General features: G+C 43.7%; 1 protein-coding gene and 13 non-coding genes across 14 annotated transcripts in view; 1 reads left to right on the top strand and 13 right to left on the bottom strand.

The window, feature by feature from the left end:
• Positions 1-50: 50 nt before the first annotated feature.
• trnaq-uug (transfer RNA glutamine (anticodon UUG)) lies at positions 51-122 on the bottom strand. Its single transcript has one exon. It is a non-coding gene; the product is annotated as a tRNA-Gln (tRNA).
• Positions 123-593: 471 nt separating this feature from the next.
• trnaq-cug (transfer RNA glutamine (anticodon CUG)) lies at positions 594-665 on the bottom strand. The gene has a single exon. It is a non-coding gene; the product is annotated as a tRNA-Gln (tRNA).
• A 114-nt stretch (positions 666-779) lies between these two features.
• trnaq-uug (transfer RNA glutamine (anticodon UUG)) lies at positions 780-851 on the bottom strand. Its single transcript has one exon. It is a non-coding gene; the product is annotated as a tRNA-Gln (tRNA).
• Positions 852-1,323: 472 nt separating this feature from the next.
• On the bottom strand, positions 1,324-1,395 carry trnaq-cug (transfer RNA glutamine (anticodon CUG)). The gene has a single exon. It is a non-coding gene; the product is annotated as a tRNA-Gln (tRNA).
• Positions 1,396-1,509: 114 nt separating this feature from the next.
• Positions 1,510-1,581, bottom strand: trnaq-uug (transfer RNA glutamine (anticodon UUG)). Its single transcript has one exon. It is a non-coding gene; the product is annotated as a tRNA-Gln (tRNA).
• Positions 1,582-2,054: 473 nt separating this feature from the next.
• trnaq-cug (transfer RNA glutamine (anticodon CUG)) lies at positions 2,055-2,126 on the bottom strand. Its single transcript has one exon. It is a non-coding gene; the product is annotated as a tRNA-Gln (tRNA).
• A 114-nt stretch (positions 2,127-2,240) lies between these two features.
• Positions 2,241-2,312, bottom strand: trnaq-uug (transfer RNA glutamine (anticodon UUG)). Its single transcript has one exon. It is a non-coding gene; the product is annotated as a tRNA-Gln (tRNA).
• A 466-nt stretch (positions 2,313-2,778) lies between these two features.
• Positions 2,779-2,850, bottom strand: trnaq-cug (transfer RNA glutamine (anticodon CUG)). Its single transcript has one exon. It is a non-coding gene; the product is annotated as a tRNA-Gln (tRNA).
• Positions 2,851-2,964: 114 nt separating this feature from the next.
• On the bottom strand, positions 2,965-3,036 carry trnaq-uug (transfer RNA glutamine (anticodon UUG)). Its single transcript has one exon. It is a non-coding gene; the product is annotated as a tRNA-Gln (tRNA).
• Positions 3,037-3,504: 468 nt separating this feature from the next.
• On the bottom strand, positions 3,505-3,576 carry trnaq-cug (transfer RNA glutamine (anticodon CUG)). The gene has a single exon. It is a non-coding gene; the product is annotated as a tRNA-Gln (tRNA).
• Positions 3,577-3,690: 114 nt separating this feature from the next.
• On the bottom strand, positions 3,691-3,762 carry trnaq-uug (transfer RNA glutamine (anticodon UUG)). The gene has a single exon. It is a non-coding gene; the product is annotated as a tRNA-Gln (tRNA).
• Positions 3,763-4,234: 472 nt separating this feature from the next.
• On the bottom strand, positions 4,235-4,306 carry trnaq-cug (transfer RNA glutamine (anticodon CUG)). The gene has a single exon. It is a non-coding gene; the product is annotated as a tRNA-Gln (tRNA).
• Positions 4,307-4,420: 114 nt separating this feature from the next.
• trnaq-uug (transfer RNA glutamine (anticodon UUG)) lies at positions 4,421-4,492 on the bottom strand. The gene has a single exon. It is a non-coding gene; the product is annotated as a tRNA-Gln (tRNA).
• A 5,233-nt stretch (positions 4,493-9,725) lies between these two features.
• Positions 9,726-20,556, top strand: part of LOC135561752 (high-affinity choline transporter 1-like) — a 28,405-nt gene continuing 17,574 nt past the window's right edge. Inside the window, exons 1-5 of the mRNA XM_065003527.1 lie at positions 9,726-9,998; positions 10,376-10,489; positions 11,472-11,627; positions 13,416-13,564; positions 16,319-16,462. Coding sequence (XP_064859599.1) covers positions 9,815-9,998; positions 10,376-10,489; positions 11,472-11,627; positions 13,416-13,564; positions 16,319-16,462 — 747 coding nt within the window. The 5' untranslated portion in view covers positions 9,726-9,814. The remainder of the gene's footprint in view (positions 9,999-10,375; positions 10,490-11,471; positions 11,628-13,415; positions 13,565-16,318; positions 16,463-20,556) is intronic.

Genomic DNA, 20,556 nt, shown 5'->3' with positions numbered 1-20,556 from the left:
ATTATGAGATTATTGGTTGGCCATGTGAATAATTCAGCACAAAAATAGGAAGGTTCTACCGAGATTTGAACTCGGATCACTGGATTCAAAGTCCAGAGTGCTAACCATTACACCATAGAACCATATTCTAAAGCCACATGGAAATTGAAAAAAAAAAAAAATTCTGAGTTTAATTAGCAACAGCGGACTGTCGTTCCTTCACCTGTTGCAAATACTTTCAACTGACAACAATATTTGGACAGCTATATTCTAGTTCCACGAGGTAAATTAATTGACATGGTAGGATCGTCCAAGAGTTAAACTCGGATTGTAGGATTCAGAGTCCTGAGTGATAACCTTTACAGCATAGAACCCTGTACTCAATACTCTGTGACGGGTTCAGATTTTACTGTCCTTGGTTCACCGGAAAAACAGATAGAAACCTTTCTGGACAGAAACGGTATCAGCGTACCAGGCACTCATAGTATGCATTTACCGTAGGCTAGCCATTCGTGCGTAACAAGAATGCTTATCGACTCCCACCCACTTGTTTCTTTCACGCATAACTATTTTAAAGTTGACAGGGGAGGAGTGTGTCACTGCAAAATCAAGGTAGGTCCTACCGAGATTTGAACTCGGATCGCAGGATTCAGAGTCCTGAGTGCTAACCATTACACCATAGAACCCTATACAGAGTAGTTATTGTAGAGTTCCTTTTTCTTGTCATTTGTACACCGGATAAACAGCAGATTATGAGATTATTGGTTGGCCATGTGAATAATTCAGCACAAAAAATAGGAAGGTTCTACCGAGATTTGAACTCGGATCACTGGATTCAAAGTCCAGAGTGCTAACCATTACACCATAGAACCATATTCTAAAGCCACATGGAAATTGAAAAAAAAAAAAAAAATCTGAGTTTAATTAGCAACAGCGGACTGTCGTTCCTTCACCTGTTGCAAATACTTTCAACTGACAACAATATTTGGACAGCTATATTCTAGTTCCACGAGGTAAATTAATTGACATGGTAGGATCGTCCAAGAGTTAAACTCGGATTGTAGGATTCAGAGTCCTGAGTGATAACCTTTACAGCATAGAACCCTGTACTCAATACTCTGTGACGGGTTCAGATTTTACTGTCCTTGGTTCACCGGAAAAACAGATAGAAACCTTTCTGGACAGAAACGGTATCAGCGTACCAGGCACTCATAGTATGCATTTACCGTAGGCTAGCCATTCGTGCGTAACAAGAATGCTTATCGACTCCCACCCACTTGTTTCTTTCACGCATAACTATTTTAAAGTTGACAGGGGAGGAGTGTGTCACTGCAAAATCAAGGTAGGTCCTACCGAGATTTGAACTCGGATCGCAGGATTCAGAGTCCTGAGTGCTAACCATTACACCATAGAACCCTATACAGAGTAATTATTGTAGAGTTCCTTTTTCTTGTCATTTGTACACCGGATAAACAGCAGATTATGAGATTATTGGTTGGCCATGTGAATAATTCAGCACAAAAAATAGGAAGGTTCTACCGAGATTTGAACTCGGATCACTGGATTCAAAGTCCAGAGTGCTAACCATTACACCATAGAACCATATTCTAAAGCCACATGGAAATTGAAAAAAAAAAAAAAAAATCTGAGTTTAATTAGCAACAGCGGACTGTCGTTCCTTCACCTGTTGCAAATACTTTCAACTGACAACAATATTTGGACAGCTATATTCTAGTTCCACGAGGTAAATTAATTGACATGGTAGGATCGTCCAAGAGTTAAACTCGGATTGTAGGATTCAGAGTCCTGAGTGATAACCTTTACAGCATAGAACCCTGTACTCAATACTCTGTGACGGGTTCAGATTTTACTGTCCTTGGTTCACCGGAAAAACAGATAGAAACCTTTCTGGACAGAAACGGTATCAGCGTACCAGGCACTCATAGTATGCATTTACCGTAGGCTAGCCATTCGTGCGTAACAAGAATGCTTATCGACTCCCACCCACTTGTTTCTTTCACGCATAACTATTTTAAAGTTGACAGGGGAGGAGTGTGTCACTGCAAAATCAAGGTAGGTCCTACCGAGATTTGAACTCGGATCGCAGGATTCAGAGTCCTGAGTGCTAACCATTACACCATAGAACCCTATACAGAGTAATTATTGTAGAGTTCCTTTTTCTTGTCATTTGTACACCGGATAAACAGCAGATTATGAGATTATTGGTTGGCCATGTGAATAATTCAGCACAAAAAATAGGAAGGTTCTACCGAGATTTGAACTCGGATCACTGGATTCAAAGTCCAGAGTGCTAACCATTACACCATAGAACCATATTCTAAAGCCACATGGAAATTGAAAAAAAAATTCTGAGTTTAATTAGCAACAGCGGACTGTCGTTCCTTCACCTGTTGCAAATACTTTCAACTGACAACAATATTTGGACAGCTATATTCTAGTTCCACGAGGTAAATTAATTGACATGGTAGGATCGTCCAAGAGTTAAACTCGGATTGTAGGATTCAGAGTCCTGAGTGATAACCTTTACAGCATAGAACCCTGTACTCAATACTCTGTGACGGGTTCAGATTTTACTGTCCTTGGTTCACCGGAAAAACAGATAGAAACCTTTCTGGACAGAAACGGTATCAGCGTACCAGGCACTCATAGTATGCATTTACCGTAGGCTAGCCATTCGTGCGTAACAAGAATGCTTATCGACTCCCACCCACTTGTTTCTTTCACGCATAACTATTTTAAAGTTGACAGGGGAGGAGTGTGTCACTGCAAAATCAAGGTAGGTCCTACCGAGATTTGAACTCTGATCGCAGGATTCAGAGTCCTGAGTGCTAACCATTACACCATAGAACCCTATACAGAGTAATTATTGTAGAGTTCCTTTTTCTTGTCATTTGTACACCGGATAAACAGCAGATTATGAGATTATTGGTTGGCCATGTGAATAATTCAGCACAAAAAATAGGAAGGTTCTACCGAGATTTGAACTCGGATCACTGGATTCAAAGTCCAGAGTGCTAACCATTACACCATAGAACCATATTCTAAAGCCACATGGAAATTGAAAAAAAAAAATTCTGAGTTTAATTAGCAACAGCGGACTGTCGTTCCTTCACCTGTTGCAAATACTTTCAACTGACAACAATATTTGGACAGCTATATTCTAGTTCCACGAGGTAAATTAATTGACATGGTAGGATCGTCCAAGAGTTAAACTCGGATTGTAGGATTCAGAGTCCTGAGTGATAACCTTTACAGCATAGAACCCTGTACTCAATACTCTGTGACGGGTTCAGATTTTACTGTCCTTGGTTCACCGGAAAAACAGATAGAAACATTTCTGGAAAGAAACGGTATCAGCGTACCAGGCACTCATAGTATGCATTTACCGTAGGCTAGCCATTCGTGCGTAACAAGAATGCTTATCGACTCCCACCCACTTGTTTCTTTCACGCATAACTATTTTAAAGTTGACAGGGGAGGAGTGTGTCACTGCAAAATCAAGGTAGGTCCTACCGAGATTTGAACTCTGATCGCAGGATTCAGAGTCCTGAGTGCTAACCATTATACCATAGAACCCTATAGAGAGTAGTTATTGTAGAGTTCCTTTTTCTTGTCATTTGTACACCGGATAAACAGCAGATTATGAGATTATTGGTTGGCCATGTGAATAATTCAGCACAAAAAATAGGAAGGTTCTACCGAGATTTGAACTCGGATCACTGGATTCAAAGTCCAGAGTGCTAACCATTACACCATAGAACCATATTCTAAAGCCACATGGAAATTGAAAAAAAAAAAAAAAAATCTGAGTTTAATTAGCAACAGCGGACTGTCGTTCCTTCACCTGTTGCAAATACTTTCAACTGACAACAATATTTGGACAGCTATATTCTAGTTCCACGAGGTAAATTAATTGACATGGTAGGATCGTCCAAGAGTTAAACTCGGATTGTAGGATTCAGAGTCCTGAGTGTAACCTTTACAGCATAGAACCCTGTACTCAATACTCTGTGACGGGTTCAGATTTTACTGTCCTTGGTTCACCGGAAAAACAGATAGAAACATTTCTGGAAAGAAACGGTATCAGCGTACCAGGCACTCATAGTATGCATTTACCGTAGGCTAGCCATTCGTGCGTAACAAGAATGCTTATCGACTCCCACCCACTTGTTTCTTTCACGCATAACTATTTTAAAGTTGACAGGGGAGGAGTGTGTCACTGCAAAATCAAGGTAGGTCCTACCGAGATTTGAACTCTGATCGCAGGATTCAGAGTCCTGAGTGCTAACCATTATACCATAGAACCCTATAGAGAGTAGTTATTGTAGAGTTCCTTTTTCTTGTCATTTGTACACCGGATAAACAGCAGATTATGAGATTATTGGTTGGCCATGTGAATAATTCAGCACAAAAAATAGGAAGGTTCTACCGAGATTTGAACTCGGATCACTGGATTCAAAGTCCAGAGTGCTAACCATTACACCATAGAACCATATTCTAAAGCCACATGGAAATTGAAAAAAAAAAATCTGAGTTTAATTAGCAACAGCGGACTGTCGTTCCTTCACCTGTTGCAAATACTTTCAACTGACAACAATATTTGGACAGCTATATTCTAGTTCCACGAGGTAAATTAATTGACATGGTAGGATCGTCCAAGAGTTAAACTCGGATTGTAGGATTCAGAGTCCTGAGTGTAACCTTTACAGCATAGAACCCTGTACTCAATACTCTGTGACGGGTTCAGATTTTACTGTCCTTGGTTCACCGGAAAAACAGATAGAAACCTTTCTGGACAGAAACGGTATCAGCGTACCAGGCACTCATAGTATGCATTTACCGTAGGCTAGCCATTCGTGCGTAACAAGAATGCTTATCGACTCCCACCCACTTGTTTCTTTCACGTATAACTATTTTAAAGTTGACAGGGGAGGAGTGTGCAAAATCACTGCAAAACTCAATAGCAGGATTCAGGTCCTGAGTGCTAACCATTACACCATAGAACCCTATACAGATTTGAACCTTTTTCTTGTCATTTGTACACCGGATAAACAGCAGATTATGATTCATGAGTCCAAAAAATAGGAAGTTCTACCGCTCAATCACTGGATTACACCCATTAGAAACCATATTCTAAAGCCACATGGAAATTGAAAAAAAAAAATTCTGAGTTTAATTAGCAACAGCGGACTGTCGTTCCTTCACCTGTTGCAAATACTTTCAACTGACAACAATATTTGGACAGCTATATTCTAGTTCCACGAGGTAAATTAATTGACATGGTAGGATCGTCCAAGAGTTAAACTCGGATTGTAGGATTCAGAGTCCTGAGTGATAACCTTTACAGCATAGAACCCTGTACTCAATACTCTGTGACGGGTTCAGATTTTACTAAGATTTGTCTAATCTTAGCAATTACTTCTTAGCTAGCTACATAGCCGTCTTTGTATCATAGATAATTGCGTAATTATCGTATTTCGTCGTCCTAACGCAGTCTACACTGCCCTGCAGCTAGCCAGCTAGCTAACGTCCACCGTTAGCTAGTCCACCGTCTACCGATTAGCAGCACAACTATTACACTCAACTGAACGACTTGATTAGTGTAGTGTTAGCTAGCTACATAGTTGTCTTTGCTGTCTTCGTATCCAAGATAATTGTGTAGTTTAGAGTGTGTAGTTTTATGTCGTCCTTAACGTAGGAGACTCTGCTAGCTAGCCAACAGCTAGCCAACGTCTACCGAACAGAACTTCTGCACTCAACAATCCGGTCGCATTTCGCTTCGCTCCACAGGTAGTATCACATTTTTCATTTCATTTCATTACAGTACAACGGCTTGATTTGTTTGATCGTAGCTAGCTACATAGCTAGCTACATAGCCGTCTTTGTATCAAAGATAATTGTGTAGTCTAGAGCGATTTCCTAGGTTAGCTAGCCAGCTATTGTCGTTCTTTTAACGCAACGTAACGTAATCAACACTGCTAGCTAGCCAGCTAGCCCCGAATAGCAGCACAGTAGAAACTATTACACTCAACGGAACGACTTGATTAGTGTAGTGTCAACAACGCAGCCAATGCCAGCTAGCCTACATAGTCAACAACGCAGCCTCTGCCAGCTAGCCTACTTCAGCAGTACTGTATCATTTTAATCATTTTAGTCAATAAGATTCTTGCTACGTAAGCTTAACTTTCTGAACACTCGAGACGTGTAGTCCACTTGTCATTCCAATCTCCTTTGCATTAGCGTAGCCTCTTGTGTAGCCTGTCAACTATGTGTCTGTCTATCCCTGTTCTCTCCTCTCTGCACAGACCATACAAACCATACAAACACCTCTTTAAGGAATACCTAGGATAGGATAAAGTAATCCCTCTCACCCCCCCCTTAAAAGATTTAGATGCACTACTGTTCCACTGGATGTCATAAGGTGAATGCACCAATTTGTAAGTCGCTCTGGATAAGAGCGTCTGCTAAATGACTTAAATGTAAATGTAAATGTAAATGTCTACACCTGTTGTATTCAGCATTTCACTGTGATGTCTAGACCTGTTGTATTCAGCATTTCACTGTGATGTCTACACCTGTTGTATTCAGCATTTCACTGTGATGTCTACACCTGTTGTATTCAGCATTTCACTGTGATGTCTACACCTGTTGTATTCAGCATTTCACTGTGATGTCTACACCTGTTGTATTCAGCATTTCACTGTGATGTCTACACCTGTTGTATTCAGCATTTCACTGTGATGTCTACAACACCTGTTGTATTCAGCATTTCACTGTGATGTCTACACCTGTTGTATTCAGCATTTCACTGTGATGTCTACACCTGTTGTATTTCAGCATTTCTATTCAGCATTTCACTGTGATGTCTACACCTGTTGTATTCAGCATTTCACTGTGATGTCTAATTCAGCATTTCACCTGTTGTATTCAGCATTTCACTGTGATGTCTACACCTGTTGTATTCAGCATTTCACTGTGATGTCTACACCTGTTGTATTCAGCATTTCACTGTGATGTCTACACCTGTTGTATTCAGCATTTCACTGTGATGTCTACAACACCTGTTGTATTCAGCATTTCACTGTGATGTCTACACCTGTTGTATTCAGCATTTCACTGTGATGTCTACACCTGTTCTATTCAGCATTTCACTGTGATGTCTACACCTGTTGTATTCAGTATTTCACTGTGATGTCTACACCTGTTGTATTCAGCGCATGTGACCAATAAAATGAGATCAGTGGATTCAATGTCCAGAGAGCTAACCGTTACATCGACACTGACACTGATGACAGCTGGGAAGTGGACCGATCCCTGGTTCACCAGAGACACAGCAGAGCCAAGTTCCCTTGGCCCGGTACGGTTGTTGAACCTACGACCTTGGCTTCGTCATATTGTTTTCATGTATGTTGTTATTATAGTACAAACTAAAGTTGTTTTGGATTCTCCCACTCTAGTCTAAACAATAACTGAAAAGCCTCTCTCCTTCCCTCTTTTTCTCTCTCTCCTTCTCTCTCCTTCACCTTTCACCCTGTCTCTATCACATCATGTAGATGTAGTTTAGTCTTAGCTGAGGCATTATATAGAGTCAGTGATCTGTGGATGTAGTTTAGTCTTAGCTGAGACATTATATAGAGTCAGTGATCTGTGGATGTAGTTTAGTCTTAGCTGAGACATTATATAGTCAGTGATCTGTGGATGTAGTTTAGTCTTAGCTGAGACATTATATAGAGTCAGTGATCTGTGGATGTAGTTTAGTCTTAGCTGAGACATTATATAGAGTCAGTGATCTGTGGATGTAGTTTAGTCTTAGCTGAGACATTATATAGAGTCAGTGATCTGTGGATGTAGTTTAGTCTTAGCTGAGACAATATATAGAGTCAGTGATCTGTGGATGTAGTTTAGTCTTAGCTGAGACATTATATAGGGTCAGTGATCTGTGCATGTAGTTTAGTCTTAGCCCCCCCCCGTAGTGCCACAAAGCATATATGCACGTGATAAGCCATGGCAAAATGTGTTGATTTGCAGGAAATTAGCTTTAAAACAGCAACATTTTCTATCTGCCCCATGGCAAAATGTGTTGAATTGCGGTCCTGTTTTTAACCATCACCTAGCAAAGAAACACGAGGACAACATCACATTTGAGTAGACTTTCCGGTAAATTCCACCAACTTCTATGCCTGTGAACATGAATCTTTCAGCACCTCACTCACAGTGCTCACTGCGCCCCAGGTGCTGTCGCTGCGTGAGTCATTGAAACAGAATGAATAGAAAAGGAGTCGCCTTTCATGTCAACGATGGCATTATAAGTGGACGTTGAGTTAACCAACGATTTATAAATGCACTAGATGACTGATTGGGGTGGTTTGAAGCCCCCGTGCCGCCATCTTGGTAATCCCATCACTGTTGTAAAACTATCATGGAAGCTATAGAAATGCATTTTTTTATGTCTAAATTTACTCTTTATCACTTTATTCTATTACAGATACCTTAACGCGGCACAGCCGGAACTGGCCACCCCTCAGAGCCTGGGTCCTCTCTAGGTTTCTTCCAAGGTTTTTTGGCCTTTTTAGGGAGTTTTTCAATGCCGCCGTGCTTCTACATCTGCATTGCTTGCTGTTTTGAGGTTTTAGGCTGGGTTTCTGTACAGCACTTTGTGACATCGGTTAATGCAACAACAAAAAATTGATTGAGGTATACTTTAAAACTATATTATGTGAGCTAAATATTAAAATACAAAATTAAAAAATACATTAAAACATTTTCCTTAAAATATCATTGTTAGAGATGACCAAAGAAACTGTCCCGACTACAACAACAAAAAATACTCAATACATGTAAATTTGTCATTGAAACATTTTATTGAAATACTGTGGAATTCCATTCATTCCTTTGGATGACTGCTCCTTCTGGAGAGTTCCAATATGGCCGACCGATGGCTTCAAAGACTCTCATTGGCCAATACATATCATCAGCAATCCAGCGTTTATATACATCATTTGAGTGTAGTCATTGGAGCCAAGCAGGAAGTAAAAGCAGAACGTGTACCACAGGAGGCTGGTGGGAGGACCTATTGGAGGACAGGCTCATTGTAATGGCTGGAATGGAATACATGGAACTGAGTCAAACATACAGTGTGTGTTTGATACCATTCCGTGATTCTATTCCAGCCATTACAATGAGTCAATCATCCTTAGATCCACCAGCCTCCTCTGAAGTGTACCCATCAATATGTGCTGTGAATTGACCCTTCACTAACCCCGCCACCTTAGTTACTGTTGCTAACTCTGACAAGTTGTGTCTTTTATTTTCCTGTGAACATGGAGAAAAACATTGTGGTAACAGTAAGGGAACTCCCAAAAGAGGTACTCAGTAACTTCTGGTTTTGACACCATCCTATGACCTCTCCAGGTACAGACTGTCAGTATTAGGTGAGACCCAGGCATGCTGTTTTATGATTTATAAAGGACTTCATGCTCTCCTTACTTCTTACTATTTATCTACTAATAACTTCATGCTCTCCTTACTTCTTACTATTTATCTACTAATCACCATATTATTTCCTTACTGCTTTGAATGCCCTGCCCACTTCCCTTTACTCCTCCTCCACTGCCACCAATCAAGCCAGAAGTAGAAAAGAGCAGGCGCTCTGAACTATCCAACCAGGAACAAGACTATACTGCCACTACTACTGCAACTCAGTAGACAGAACTCCTGACAGTCAGTGTTCTGTCTGGGAGTGTTCAGAGTCAGTGTTCTGTTTGGGAGTGTTCAGAGTCACTGTTCTTTCTGTGAGCGTTCCCAGTGTTCCACCATGGTTCTGAACATTCCAGGTGTGGTTGCCATGGCAGTGTTCTATCTGCTGGTCCTGGGGACAGGTTTGTGGGCGGCACGGAGGTCCAGGGCTATGGAGAAGAAAAGTACGGGAGACAAGACAGAGATAACCTTACTGGGAGACAGGAATATCGGCCTGCTTGTGGGAATATTCACCATGACGGGTAGGTGAGGTGTGGCCATGTCTTTAGATCTGTGTAATGCTTTACAACTATACTCACTATTACTGTATTCACACTGTACCTTTACAACTATACTCACTATTACTGTATTCACACTGCACCTTTACAACTATACTCACTATTACTGTATTCACACTGCACCTTTACAACTATACTCACTATTACTGTATTCACACTGCACCTTTACAACTATACTCACTATTACTGTATTCACACTGTACTGTAGAGACAGTATAGATCATTCCTTACCTTTGGACAAACAGTGTGTGTGTGTGTGTGTATGTGTGTATGTGTGTATGTGTGTGTGTGTGTGTGTGTGTGTGTGTGTGTGTGTGTGTGTGTGTGTGTGTGCCCTGCAGCTACGTGGGTTGGAGGAGGCTTTATCGTAGGGATAGCAGAGGTTGTCTATAACCCTAACCTGGGTCTGGTCTGGGCTTTCATGCCCCTACAGAGCTCCGTCTCCTTCATCATCGGTAAGACGCACACGCACACGCACACACACACACACACACACACACAAAGTTTAATATTTCACAATCAGAAATAATAATTGAAAAATGTAAGAATATCAAAGTTTCCAATATGTAAAGTGGCGGGACATTGTTGTGCTGAAACACACATCCCAGTCTGTAGTTTTTAACTGACCTTCAATTCATTCAAATATTCTACACACTAAACCTTATCAGCTTGTTATTGGTGCACTGTTGATGTTATCTCTCTCCCTCTCTTCCTCTCCCTCCTCTCTCTCTCTTCACCCCCTCTCTCTCTCACCCTCCTCTCCCTCCCCCTCTCTCTCCCTCTTTTCTCACTTCCCCCTCTCTCTCCACCCTCCCTCTCTCCCCCTCTCTCTCTGTCCACCCCCTCCCTCTCCCCCATCTCACTCCCTCCCCTCTCTCCCCCTCGCACCCCCTCTCACTCTCACTCCCCCTCTCTCTCACTCCCCCTCTCTCTCTCTCTCTCCTCTCTCTCTCCACTTCTCACCCCCCTTTCTCTCTGTCCACCCCCTCCCTCTCCCCTCTCTCTCTCACTTCCCCCTCTCACTCCCTCCCCTCTCTCCCCCTCTCTCTCACTCCCCCCTCTCCCTCCTCTCTCTCTCCCCCCTCTCACTCCCTCCACTCTCTCTCTCACATCCCCCTCTCTCCCTCCTCTCTCCCTCCTCTCTCTGTCCACCCCCTCCCTCTCCCCCTCTCACTCCCTCCCCTCTCTCCCCCTCCCTCCTCTCTCTCCCCCTCTCACTCCCCTCACTCTCTCTCACTCCCCCCTCTCTCTCACTCCCCTCCTCTCTCACTCCCCTCCTCTCTCCCTCCTCTATCACTCCCCTCCTCTCTCCCTCCTCTCTTACTCCCCTCCTCTCTCCCTCCTCTCTCTCTCCACCCCCTCCCCTCACTCCCCCCTCTCACCACCCCCTCCCCTCACTCCCCCCTCTCTCCCCCCTCTCTCCCTCTTTTATCTCAGGTGGTATATTCTTTGCCAAGCCGATGAGGGAGAAGAAGTATGTTACTATGATGGATCCCTTCCAGATCAAGTATGGGAGAGTAGTGAGTGGAGCTCTGGTGTTCCCTGCCCTTGTAATGGATGCACTGTGGGTCGCCTGCACACTCGTCGGACTAGGTAATATGTACAACAAAAGAACAGAAACAAACAAACAACTGTTTCAAAACACACAACACACATTATCACTTGTAAACACAAAAGTACAAAATCATTCGCTGCACACAAAACACACACAGAGTGCAGTTGAATCTCAACCGCAGGTCACTGTCTGGTGTTCCAAAGCAGGAGCCACATTCCTCCCTGTTTCAAACAACTTAGATACACAGACACAAAAAACACACAGTCATTCAGCCTCTAGCCAGTCTTGGACACCATTACATCTCTGTTAAAGTATGTTAAGTCACTGGATCCATCCAAAATGACACACTATTCTCTATATATTCCCAATGGGCCCCAGTCCAAAGTAATGCTCTATATAAGGGAGAGGGTACCATTGTAGACACAGCCATTCTTTCCTGATGGACCTGTCAGGGTTGTCTTTATGTAGGTTCAACTCTTTAATTCACCCTTATTTTACCAGGTAAGTTGACTGACACTGGGGTTAACACCCCTACTCTTGCGATAGGTGCCATGGGATTTTTAATGACCTCAGAGAGTCAGGAAACCCATTTAACATCCCATCCGAAAGACACCCTACACAGGGCAATGTCCCCAATCACTGCACTGGGAGATTGGGATGTTTTTTTTAGACCAGAGGAAAGAGTGCCTCCTACTGGCCCTCCAACACCAGTTCCAGCAGCATCTGGTCTCCCATCTAGGAACAGACCAGGACCAACCCCGCTTAGTTTCAGAAGCAAGCCAGCAGTGGTATGCAGGGTGGTATGCTGCTGGCACAACTTAGTGAGATGCTGGACCCAGGTCGGTTCTAGACAGAGTAACCTGGGGAATAGTTACACAACGCCCCAGCTTGGTGAGATGCTGGACCCAGGTCGGTTCTAGGTAGAGTAACCTGGGGAATAGTTACACAACGCCCCAGCTTGGTGAGATGCTAGACCCAGGTCGGTTCTAGACAGAGTAACCTGGGGAATAGTTACACAACGCCCCAGCTTGGTGAGATGCTAGACCCAGGTCGGTTCTAGGTAGAGTAACCTGGGGAATAGTTACACAACGCCCCAGCTTGGTGAAATCTTAGAACCAGGTCGGTTCTAGACAGAGTAACCTGGGGAATAGTTACACAACGCCCCAGCTTGGTGAGATGCTGGACCCAGGTCGGTTCTAGGTAGAGTAACCTGGGGAATAGTTACACAACGCCCCAGCTTGGTGAGATGCTGGACCCAGGTCGGTTCTAGGTAGAGTAACCTGGGGAATAGTTACACAACGCCCCAGCTTGGTGAGATGTTAGAACCAGGTCGGATCTAGGTAGAGTAACCTGGGGAATAGTTACACAATGCCCCAGCTTGGTGAGATGCTGGACCCAGGTCGGTTCTAGGTAGAGTAACCTGGGGAATAGTTACACAATGCCCCAGCTTGGTAAGATGCTGGACCCAGGTCGGTTCTAGGTAGAGTAACCTGGGGAATAATTACAAAACGCCCCAGCTTGGTGAGATGCAGGTTTGTTCTAGATGGAGTAATTTGATCAGGGAGGGGAAACAGATCAGGTGGGTTTTTTAATAACCACTTGCTGAAACTCAGTCATGCTCATTCTAGCTGGCGTGTGAAGAATGTTGTTTGTTACTTCAAGCCCGGTAAGCAGGGCTCTTCACACTTCCAGTACAACGGCGAGGGACCAACTCAGTTTAACCTGATTTTACAGGTTTTATCTGTAGTGCCACAAAACTGTGTTAGCCCGCTGAGCTAAAAGTGTGTGTGTGTGTGTGTGTGTGTGTGTGTGTGTGTGTGCTGCAGGTGGCACCATGAGTGTGATTCTGGACCTGCCCTACTCCTACTCTGTGGGGATTTCTGCAGTGGTGGCCATCATCTACACTCTACTGGGAGGACTCTACTCTGTAGCCTACACTGACGTTATCCAGCTCATCCTCATCTTCTTCAGTCTGGTGAGTGACAGGCGGCCATTTTCAATCCAATCCAGTCTGGTGAGTGACAGGCGGCCATTTTGAATCCAATCCAGTCTGGTGAGTGACAGGCGGCCATTTTCAATCTAAACCAGTCTGGTGAGGGACAGGCGGCCATTTTGAATCCAATCCAGTCTGGTGAGTGACAGGTGGCCATTTTGAATCCAATCCAGTCTGGTGAGTGACAGGCGGCCATTTTGAATCTAAACCAGTCTGGTGAGTGACAGGCGGCCATTTTGAATCCAATCCAGTCTGGTGAGTGACAGGCGGGCATTTTGAATCCAATCCAGTCTGGTGAGTGACAGGCGGCCATTTTGAATCCAATCCAGTCTGGTGAGTGACAGGCGGCCATTTTGAATCCAATCCAGTCTGGTGAGTGACAGGCGGCCATTTTGAATCCAATCCAGTCTGGTGAGTGACAGGCGGCCATTTTGAATCTAAACCAGTCTGGTGAGTGACAGGCGGCCATTTTGAATCCAATCCAGTCTGGTGAGTGACAAACCAGTCTGGTGAGTGACGGCCATTTTGAATCTAAACCAGTCTGGTGAGTGACAGGTGGCCATTTTGAATCCAATCCAGTCTGGTGAGTGACAGGCAGCCATTTTGAATCTAAACCAGTCTGGTGAGTGACAGGTGGCCATTTTGAATCCAATCCAGTCTGGTGAGTGACAGGCAGCCATTTTGAATCCAATCCAGTCTGGTGAGTGACAGGCGACCTGCCAATTCTGGTGAGTGAAGGCGGATTTTGAATCCCAGTCTGGTGAGTGACAGGCGGCCATTTTGAATCTAAACCAGTCTGGTGAGTGACAGGTGGCCATTTTGAATCCAATCCAGTCTGGTGAGTGACAGGCAGCCATTTTGAATCTAAACCAGTCTGGTGAGTGACAGGTGGCCATTTTGAATCCAATCCAGTCTGGTGAGTGACAGGCAGCCATTTTGAATCCAATCCAGTCTGGTGAGTGACAGGCAGCCATTTTGAATCCAATCCAGTCTGGTGAGTGACAGGTGGCCATTTCAATCCAATCCAGTCTGGTGAGTGACAGGCATTTTGCCATTTTCAATCCAATCCAGTCTGGTGAGTGACAGGCGGCCATTTTGAATCAATCCAATCCAGTCTGGTGAGTGACAGGCGGCCATTTTGAATCCAATCCAGTCTGGTGAGGACAGGCGGCATTTTGAATCTGGTGAGGGACAGGCAAGGGACAGGCGGCCAATTTGAATCCAATCCAGTCTGGTGAGGGACAGGCGGCCATTTTGAATCTAAACCAGTCTGGTGAGGGACAGGCGGCCAATTTGAATCCAATCCAGTCTGGTGAGGGACAGGCGGCCATTTTGAATCTAAACCAGTCTGGTGAGGGACAGGCGGCCATTTTGAATCTAAACCAGTCTGGTGAGTGACAGGCGGGCATTTTGAATCCAATCCAGTCTGGTGAGTGACAGGCGGCCATTTTGAATCCAATCCAGTCTGGTGAGTGACAGGCGGCCATTTTGAATCCAATCCAGTCTGGTGAGTGACAGGCGGCCATTTTCAATCTAAACCAGTCTGGTGAGTGACAGGCGGCCATTTTGAATCCAATCCAGTCTGGTGAGTGACAGGCGGCCATTTTGAATCTAAACCAGTCTGGTGAGTGACAGGTGGCCATTTTGAATCCAATCCAGTCTGGTGAGTGACAGGCGGCCATTTTGAATCTAAACCAGTCTGGTGAGTGACAGGTGGCCATTTTGAATCCAATCCAGTCTGGTGAGTGACAGGCAGCCATTTTGAATCTAATCCAGTCTGGTGAGTGACAGGTGGCCCAATCCAGTCTGGTGAGTGACAGGCGCCATTTTGAATCCAATCCAGTCTGGTGAGTGACAGGCAGCCATTTTGAATCTAATCCAGTCTGGTGAGTGACAGGTGGCCATTTTGAATCCAATCCAGTCTGGTGAGTGACAGGCAGCCATTTTGAATCTAAACCAGTCTGGTGAGTGACAGGTGGCCATTTTGAATCCAATCCAGTCTGGTGAGTGACAGGCAGCCATTTTGAATCCAATCCAGTCTGGTGAGTGACAGGCAGCCATTTTGAATCCAATCCAGTCTGGTGAGTGACAGGTGGCCATTTTCAATCCAATCCAGTCTGGTGAGTGACAGGCGGCCATTTTCAATCCAATCCAGTCTGGTGAGTGACAGGCGGCCATTTTCAATCCAATCCAGTCTGGTGAGGGACAGGCGGCCATTTTGAATCTAAACCAGTCTGGTGAGGGACAGGCGGCCAATTTGAATCCAATCCAGTCTGGTGAGGGACAGGCGGCCATTTTGAATCTAAACCAGTCTGGTGAGTGACAGGCGGCCAATTTGAATCCAATCCAGTCTGGTGAGGGACAGGCGGCCATTTTGAATCTAAACCAGTCTGGTGAGGTACAGGCGGCCATTTTGAATCTAAACCAGTCTGGTGAGTGTAAGGTCGTGGAAACATTGTCCAAGTATTTTGGATGGAGCCAACACCTAGGAGTGATCTGTTGTCGGATGATTGACAACGGAGATAATTGCCCAACAAAAAACACACAAACGGTCTGTCTTTTAACAGATGGAACTCATCTGAACATAGTTGACTACAGATGTACTTTTGATGGACGAAAACATAAAATGATCATTATCATATACAATTTAATGTATGTTCATGTGTCTCATTGTGGCTGCAAGCGAAGACAGGAGTTAATCATTTTTAATTTGGTCTTTTCTGTCTCTGCTGCCAGTGGCTGTGTGTCCCGTTCCTCATGGCCAACCCAGTGGTGGGTGACATCACCCAGACAGCCTTCAACCACACCTACCAGGCCCCCTGGCTGGGACACATGGAGAAGGAGAAGGTCTTCAAGTGGGTTGATGACTTCTTATTGGTGGTGAGATCAACTGATTCATTGATGGATGGACGGATGATTCATTTGTTAATGCGTTAAATGAGTCAAGTAAGTTATATAAGGCTTGAATAAGCATTTGATAAGTAAAACATATGCATACTCCTATCATACAGTCATATCACTAGTCTCTACATTACAGTCATATCACCAGTCTCTACATTACAGTCATATCACCAGTCTCTACATTACAGTCATATCACCAGTCTCTACATTACAGTCATATCACCAGTCTCTCCTCTCCTCTACATTACAGTCATATCACCAGTCTCTCCTCTACATTACAGTCATATCACCAGTCTCTACATTACAGTCATATCACCAGTCTCTCCTCTACATTACAGTCATATCACCAGTCTCTCCTCTACATTACAGTCATATCACCAGTCTCTCTCCTCTCCTCTACATTACAGTCATATCACCAGTCTCTCCTCTACATTACAGTCATATCACCAGTATCTACATTACAGTCATATCACCAGTCTCTAGATTAGTCATATCACCAGCCTCTACATTACAGTCATATCACCAGTCTCTCTCCTCTCCTCTACATTACAGTCATATCACCAGTATATACGTTACAGTCATATCACCAGTCTCTACATTACAGTCATATCACCAGTCTCTCCTCTCCTCTACATTACAGTCATATCACCAGCCTCTACATTACAGTCATATCACCAGTCTCTCCTCTCCTCTACATTACAGTCATATCACCAGTCTCTCCTCTCCTCTACATTACAGTCATATCACCAGTCTCTCCTCTACATTACAGTCATATCACCAGTCTCTACATTACAGTCATATCACCAGTCTCTCCTCTCCTCTACATTACAGTCATATCACCAGTCTCTACATTACAGTCATATCACCAGTCTCTCCTCTCCTCTACATTACAGTCATATCACCAGTCTCTCCTCTACATTACAGTCATATCACCAGTCTCTCTCCTCTCCTCTACATTACAGTCATATCACCAGTATATACGTTACAGTCATATCACCAGTCTCTACATTACAGTCATATCACCAGTCTCTCCTCTCCTCTACATTACAGTCATATCACCAGCCTCTACATTACAGTCATATCACCAGTCTCTCCTCTCCTCTACATTACAGTCATATCACCAGTCTCTCCTCTCCTCTACATTACAGTCATATCACCAGTCTCTCCTCTACATTACAGTCATATCACCAGTCTCTACATTACAGTCATATCACCAGTCTCTCCTCTCCTCTACATTACAGTCATATCACCAGTCTCTACATTACAGTCATATCACCAGTCTCTCCTCTCCTCTACATTACAGTCATATCACCAGTCTCTCCTCTACATTACAGTCATATCACCAGTTTCTCTCCTCTCCTCTACATTACAGTCATATCACCAGTCTCTCTCCTCTCCTCTACATTACAGTCATATCACCAGTCTCTCCTCTCCTCTACATTACAGTCATTTCACCAGTCTCTACATTACAGTCACATCACCAGTCTCTACATTACAGTCACATCACCAGTCTCTCTCCTCTACATTACAGTCATATCACCAGTCTCTCCTCTCCTCTACATTACAGTCATTTCACCAGTCTCTACATTACAGTCATATCACCAGTCTCTCTCCTCTACATTACAGTCATATCACCAGTCTCTCCTCTCCTCTACATTACAGTCATATCACCAGTCTCTACATTACAGTCATATCACCAGTCTCTCTCCTCTCCTCTACATTACAGTCATATCACCAGTCTCTCCTCTCCTCTACATTACAGTCATATCACCAGTCCCTACATTACAGTCATATCACCAGTCTCTCTCCTCTACATTACAGTCATATCACCAGTCTCTCTCCTCTCCTCTACATTACAGTCATATCACCAGTCTCTCTCCTCTACATTACAGTCATATCACCAGTCTCTACATTACAGTCATATCACCAGTCTCTAGATTAGTCATATCACCAGTCTCTCCTCTACATTACAGTCATATCACCAGTCTCTACATTACAGTCATATCACCAGTCTCTCCTCTCCTCTACATTACAGTCATATCACCAGTCTCTCCTCTACATTACAGTCATATCACCAGTCTCTACATTACAGTCATATCACCAGTCTCTCCTCTACATTACAGTCATATCACCAGTCTCTCTCCTCTACATTACAGTCATATCACCAGTCTCTCCTCTACATTACAGTCATATCACCAGTCTCTCTCCTCTCCTCTACATTACAGTCATATCACCAGTCTCTCCTCTACATTACAGTCATATCACCAGTATCTACATTACAGTCATATCACCAGTCTCTAGATTAGTCATATCACCAGCCTCTATATTACAGTCATATCACCAGTCTCTACATTACAGTCGTATCACCAGTCTCTCTCCTCTCCTCTACATTACAGTCATATCACCAGTATATACATTACAGTCATATCACCAGTCTCTACATTACAGTCATATCACCAGTCTCTCCTCTCCTCTACATTACAGTCATATCACCAGCCTCTACATTACAGTCATATCACCAGTCTCTCCTCTCCTCTACATTACAGTCATATCACCAGTCTCTCCTCTCCTCTACATTACAGTCATATCACCAGTCTCTCCTCTACATTACAGTCATATCACCAGTCTCTACATTACAGTCATATCACCAGTCTCTCCTCTCCTCTACATTACAGTCATATCACCAGTCTCTACATTACAGTCATATCACCAGTCTCTCCTCTCCTCTACATTACAGTCATATCACCAGTCTCTCCTCTACATTACAGTCATATCACCAGTTTCTCTCCTCTCCTCTACATTACAGTCATATCACCAGTCTCTCTCCTCTCCTCTACATTACAGTCATATCACCAGTCTCTCCTCTCCTCTACATTACAGTCATTTCACCAGTCTCTACATTACAGTCACATCACCAGTCTCTACATTACAGTCACATCACCAGTCTCTCTCCTCTACATTACAGTCATATCACCAGTCTCTCCTCTCCTCTACATTACAGTCATTTCACCAGTCTCTACATTACAGTCATATCACCAGTCTCTCTCCTCTACATTACAGTCATATCACCAGTCTCTCCATCTACAGTACATTACAGTCATATCACCAGTCTCTACATTACAGTCATATCACCAGTCTCTACATTACTCATATCACCAGTCTCTACATTACAGTCATATCACCAGTCTCTACATTACAGTCATATCACCAGTCTCTCCTCTCCTCTACATTACAGTCATATCACCAGTCTCTACATTACAGTCATATCACCAGTCTCTCCTCTCCTCTACATTACAGTCATATCACCAGTCTCTACATTACAGTCATATCACCAGTCTCTACATTACAGTCATATCACCAGTCTCTACATTACAGTCATATCACCAGTCTCTACATTACAGTCATATCACCAGTCTCTCTCCTCTACATTACAGTCATATCACCAGTCTCTCTCCTCTCCTCTACATTACAGTCATATCACCAGTCTCTCTCCTCTCCTCTACATTACAGTCATATCACCAGTCTCTCCTCTCCTCTACATTACAGTCATATCACCAGTCTCTCCTCTACATTACAGTCATATCACCAGTCTCTACATTACAGTCATTTCACACCAGTCTCTCCTCTACATTACAGTCATATCACCAGTCTCTCTCCTTTCCTCTACATTACAGTCATTATCACCAGTCTCTACATTACAGTCATATCACCAGCCTCTGTCCTCTCCTCTACATTACAGTCATATCACCAGTCTCTCCTCTCCTCTACATTACAGTCATATCACCAGTCTCTCTCCTCTACATTACAGTCACCAGTCTCTCATTACAGTCATATCACCAGTCTACATTATCATATCACCAGTCTCTACATTACAGTCATATCACCAGTCTCTCCTCTCCTCTACATTACAGTCATATCACCAGTCTCTACATTACAGTCATATCACCAGTCTCTACATTACAGTCATATCACCAGTCTCTACATTACAGTCATATCACCAGTCTCTACATTACAGTCATATCACCAGTCTCTACATTACAGTCATATCACCAGTCTCTCCTCTCCTCTACATT

This window comes from Oncorhynchus nerka, linkage group LG18 (genome assembly GCF_034236695.1).
Source record: "Oncorhynchus nerka isolate Pitt River linkage group LG18, Oner_Uvic_2.0, whole genome shotgun sequence".
NCBI lineage: Eukaryota > Metazoa > Chordata > Actinopteri > Salmoniformes > Salmonidae > Oncorhynchus > Oncorhynchus nerka.
The sequence above is the reverse complement of the archived record's forward strand: the minus strand, read 5'-3'. Positions and strand labels throughout refer to the sequence as shown.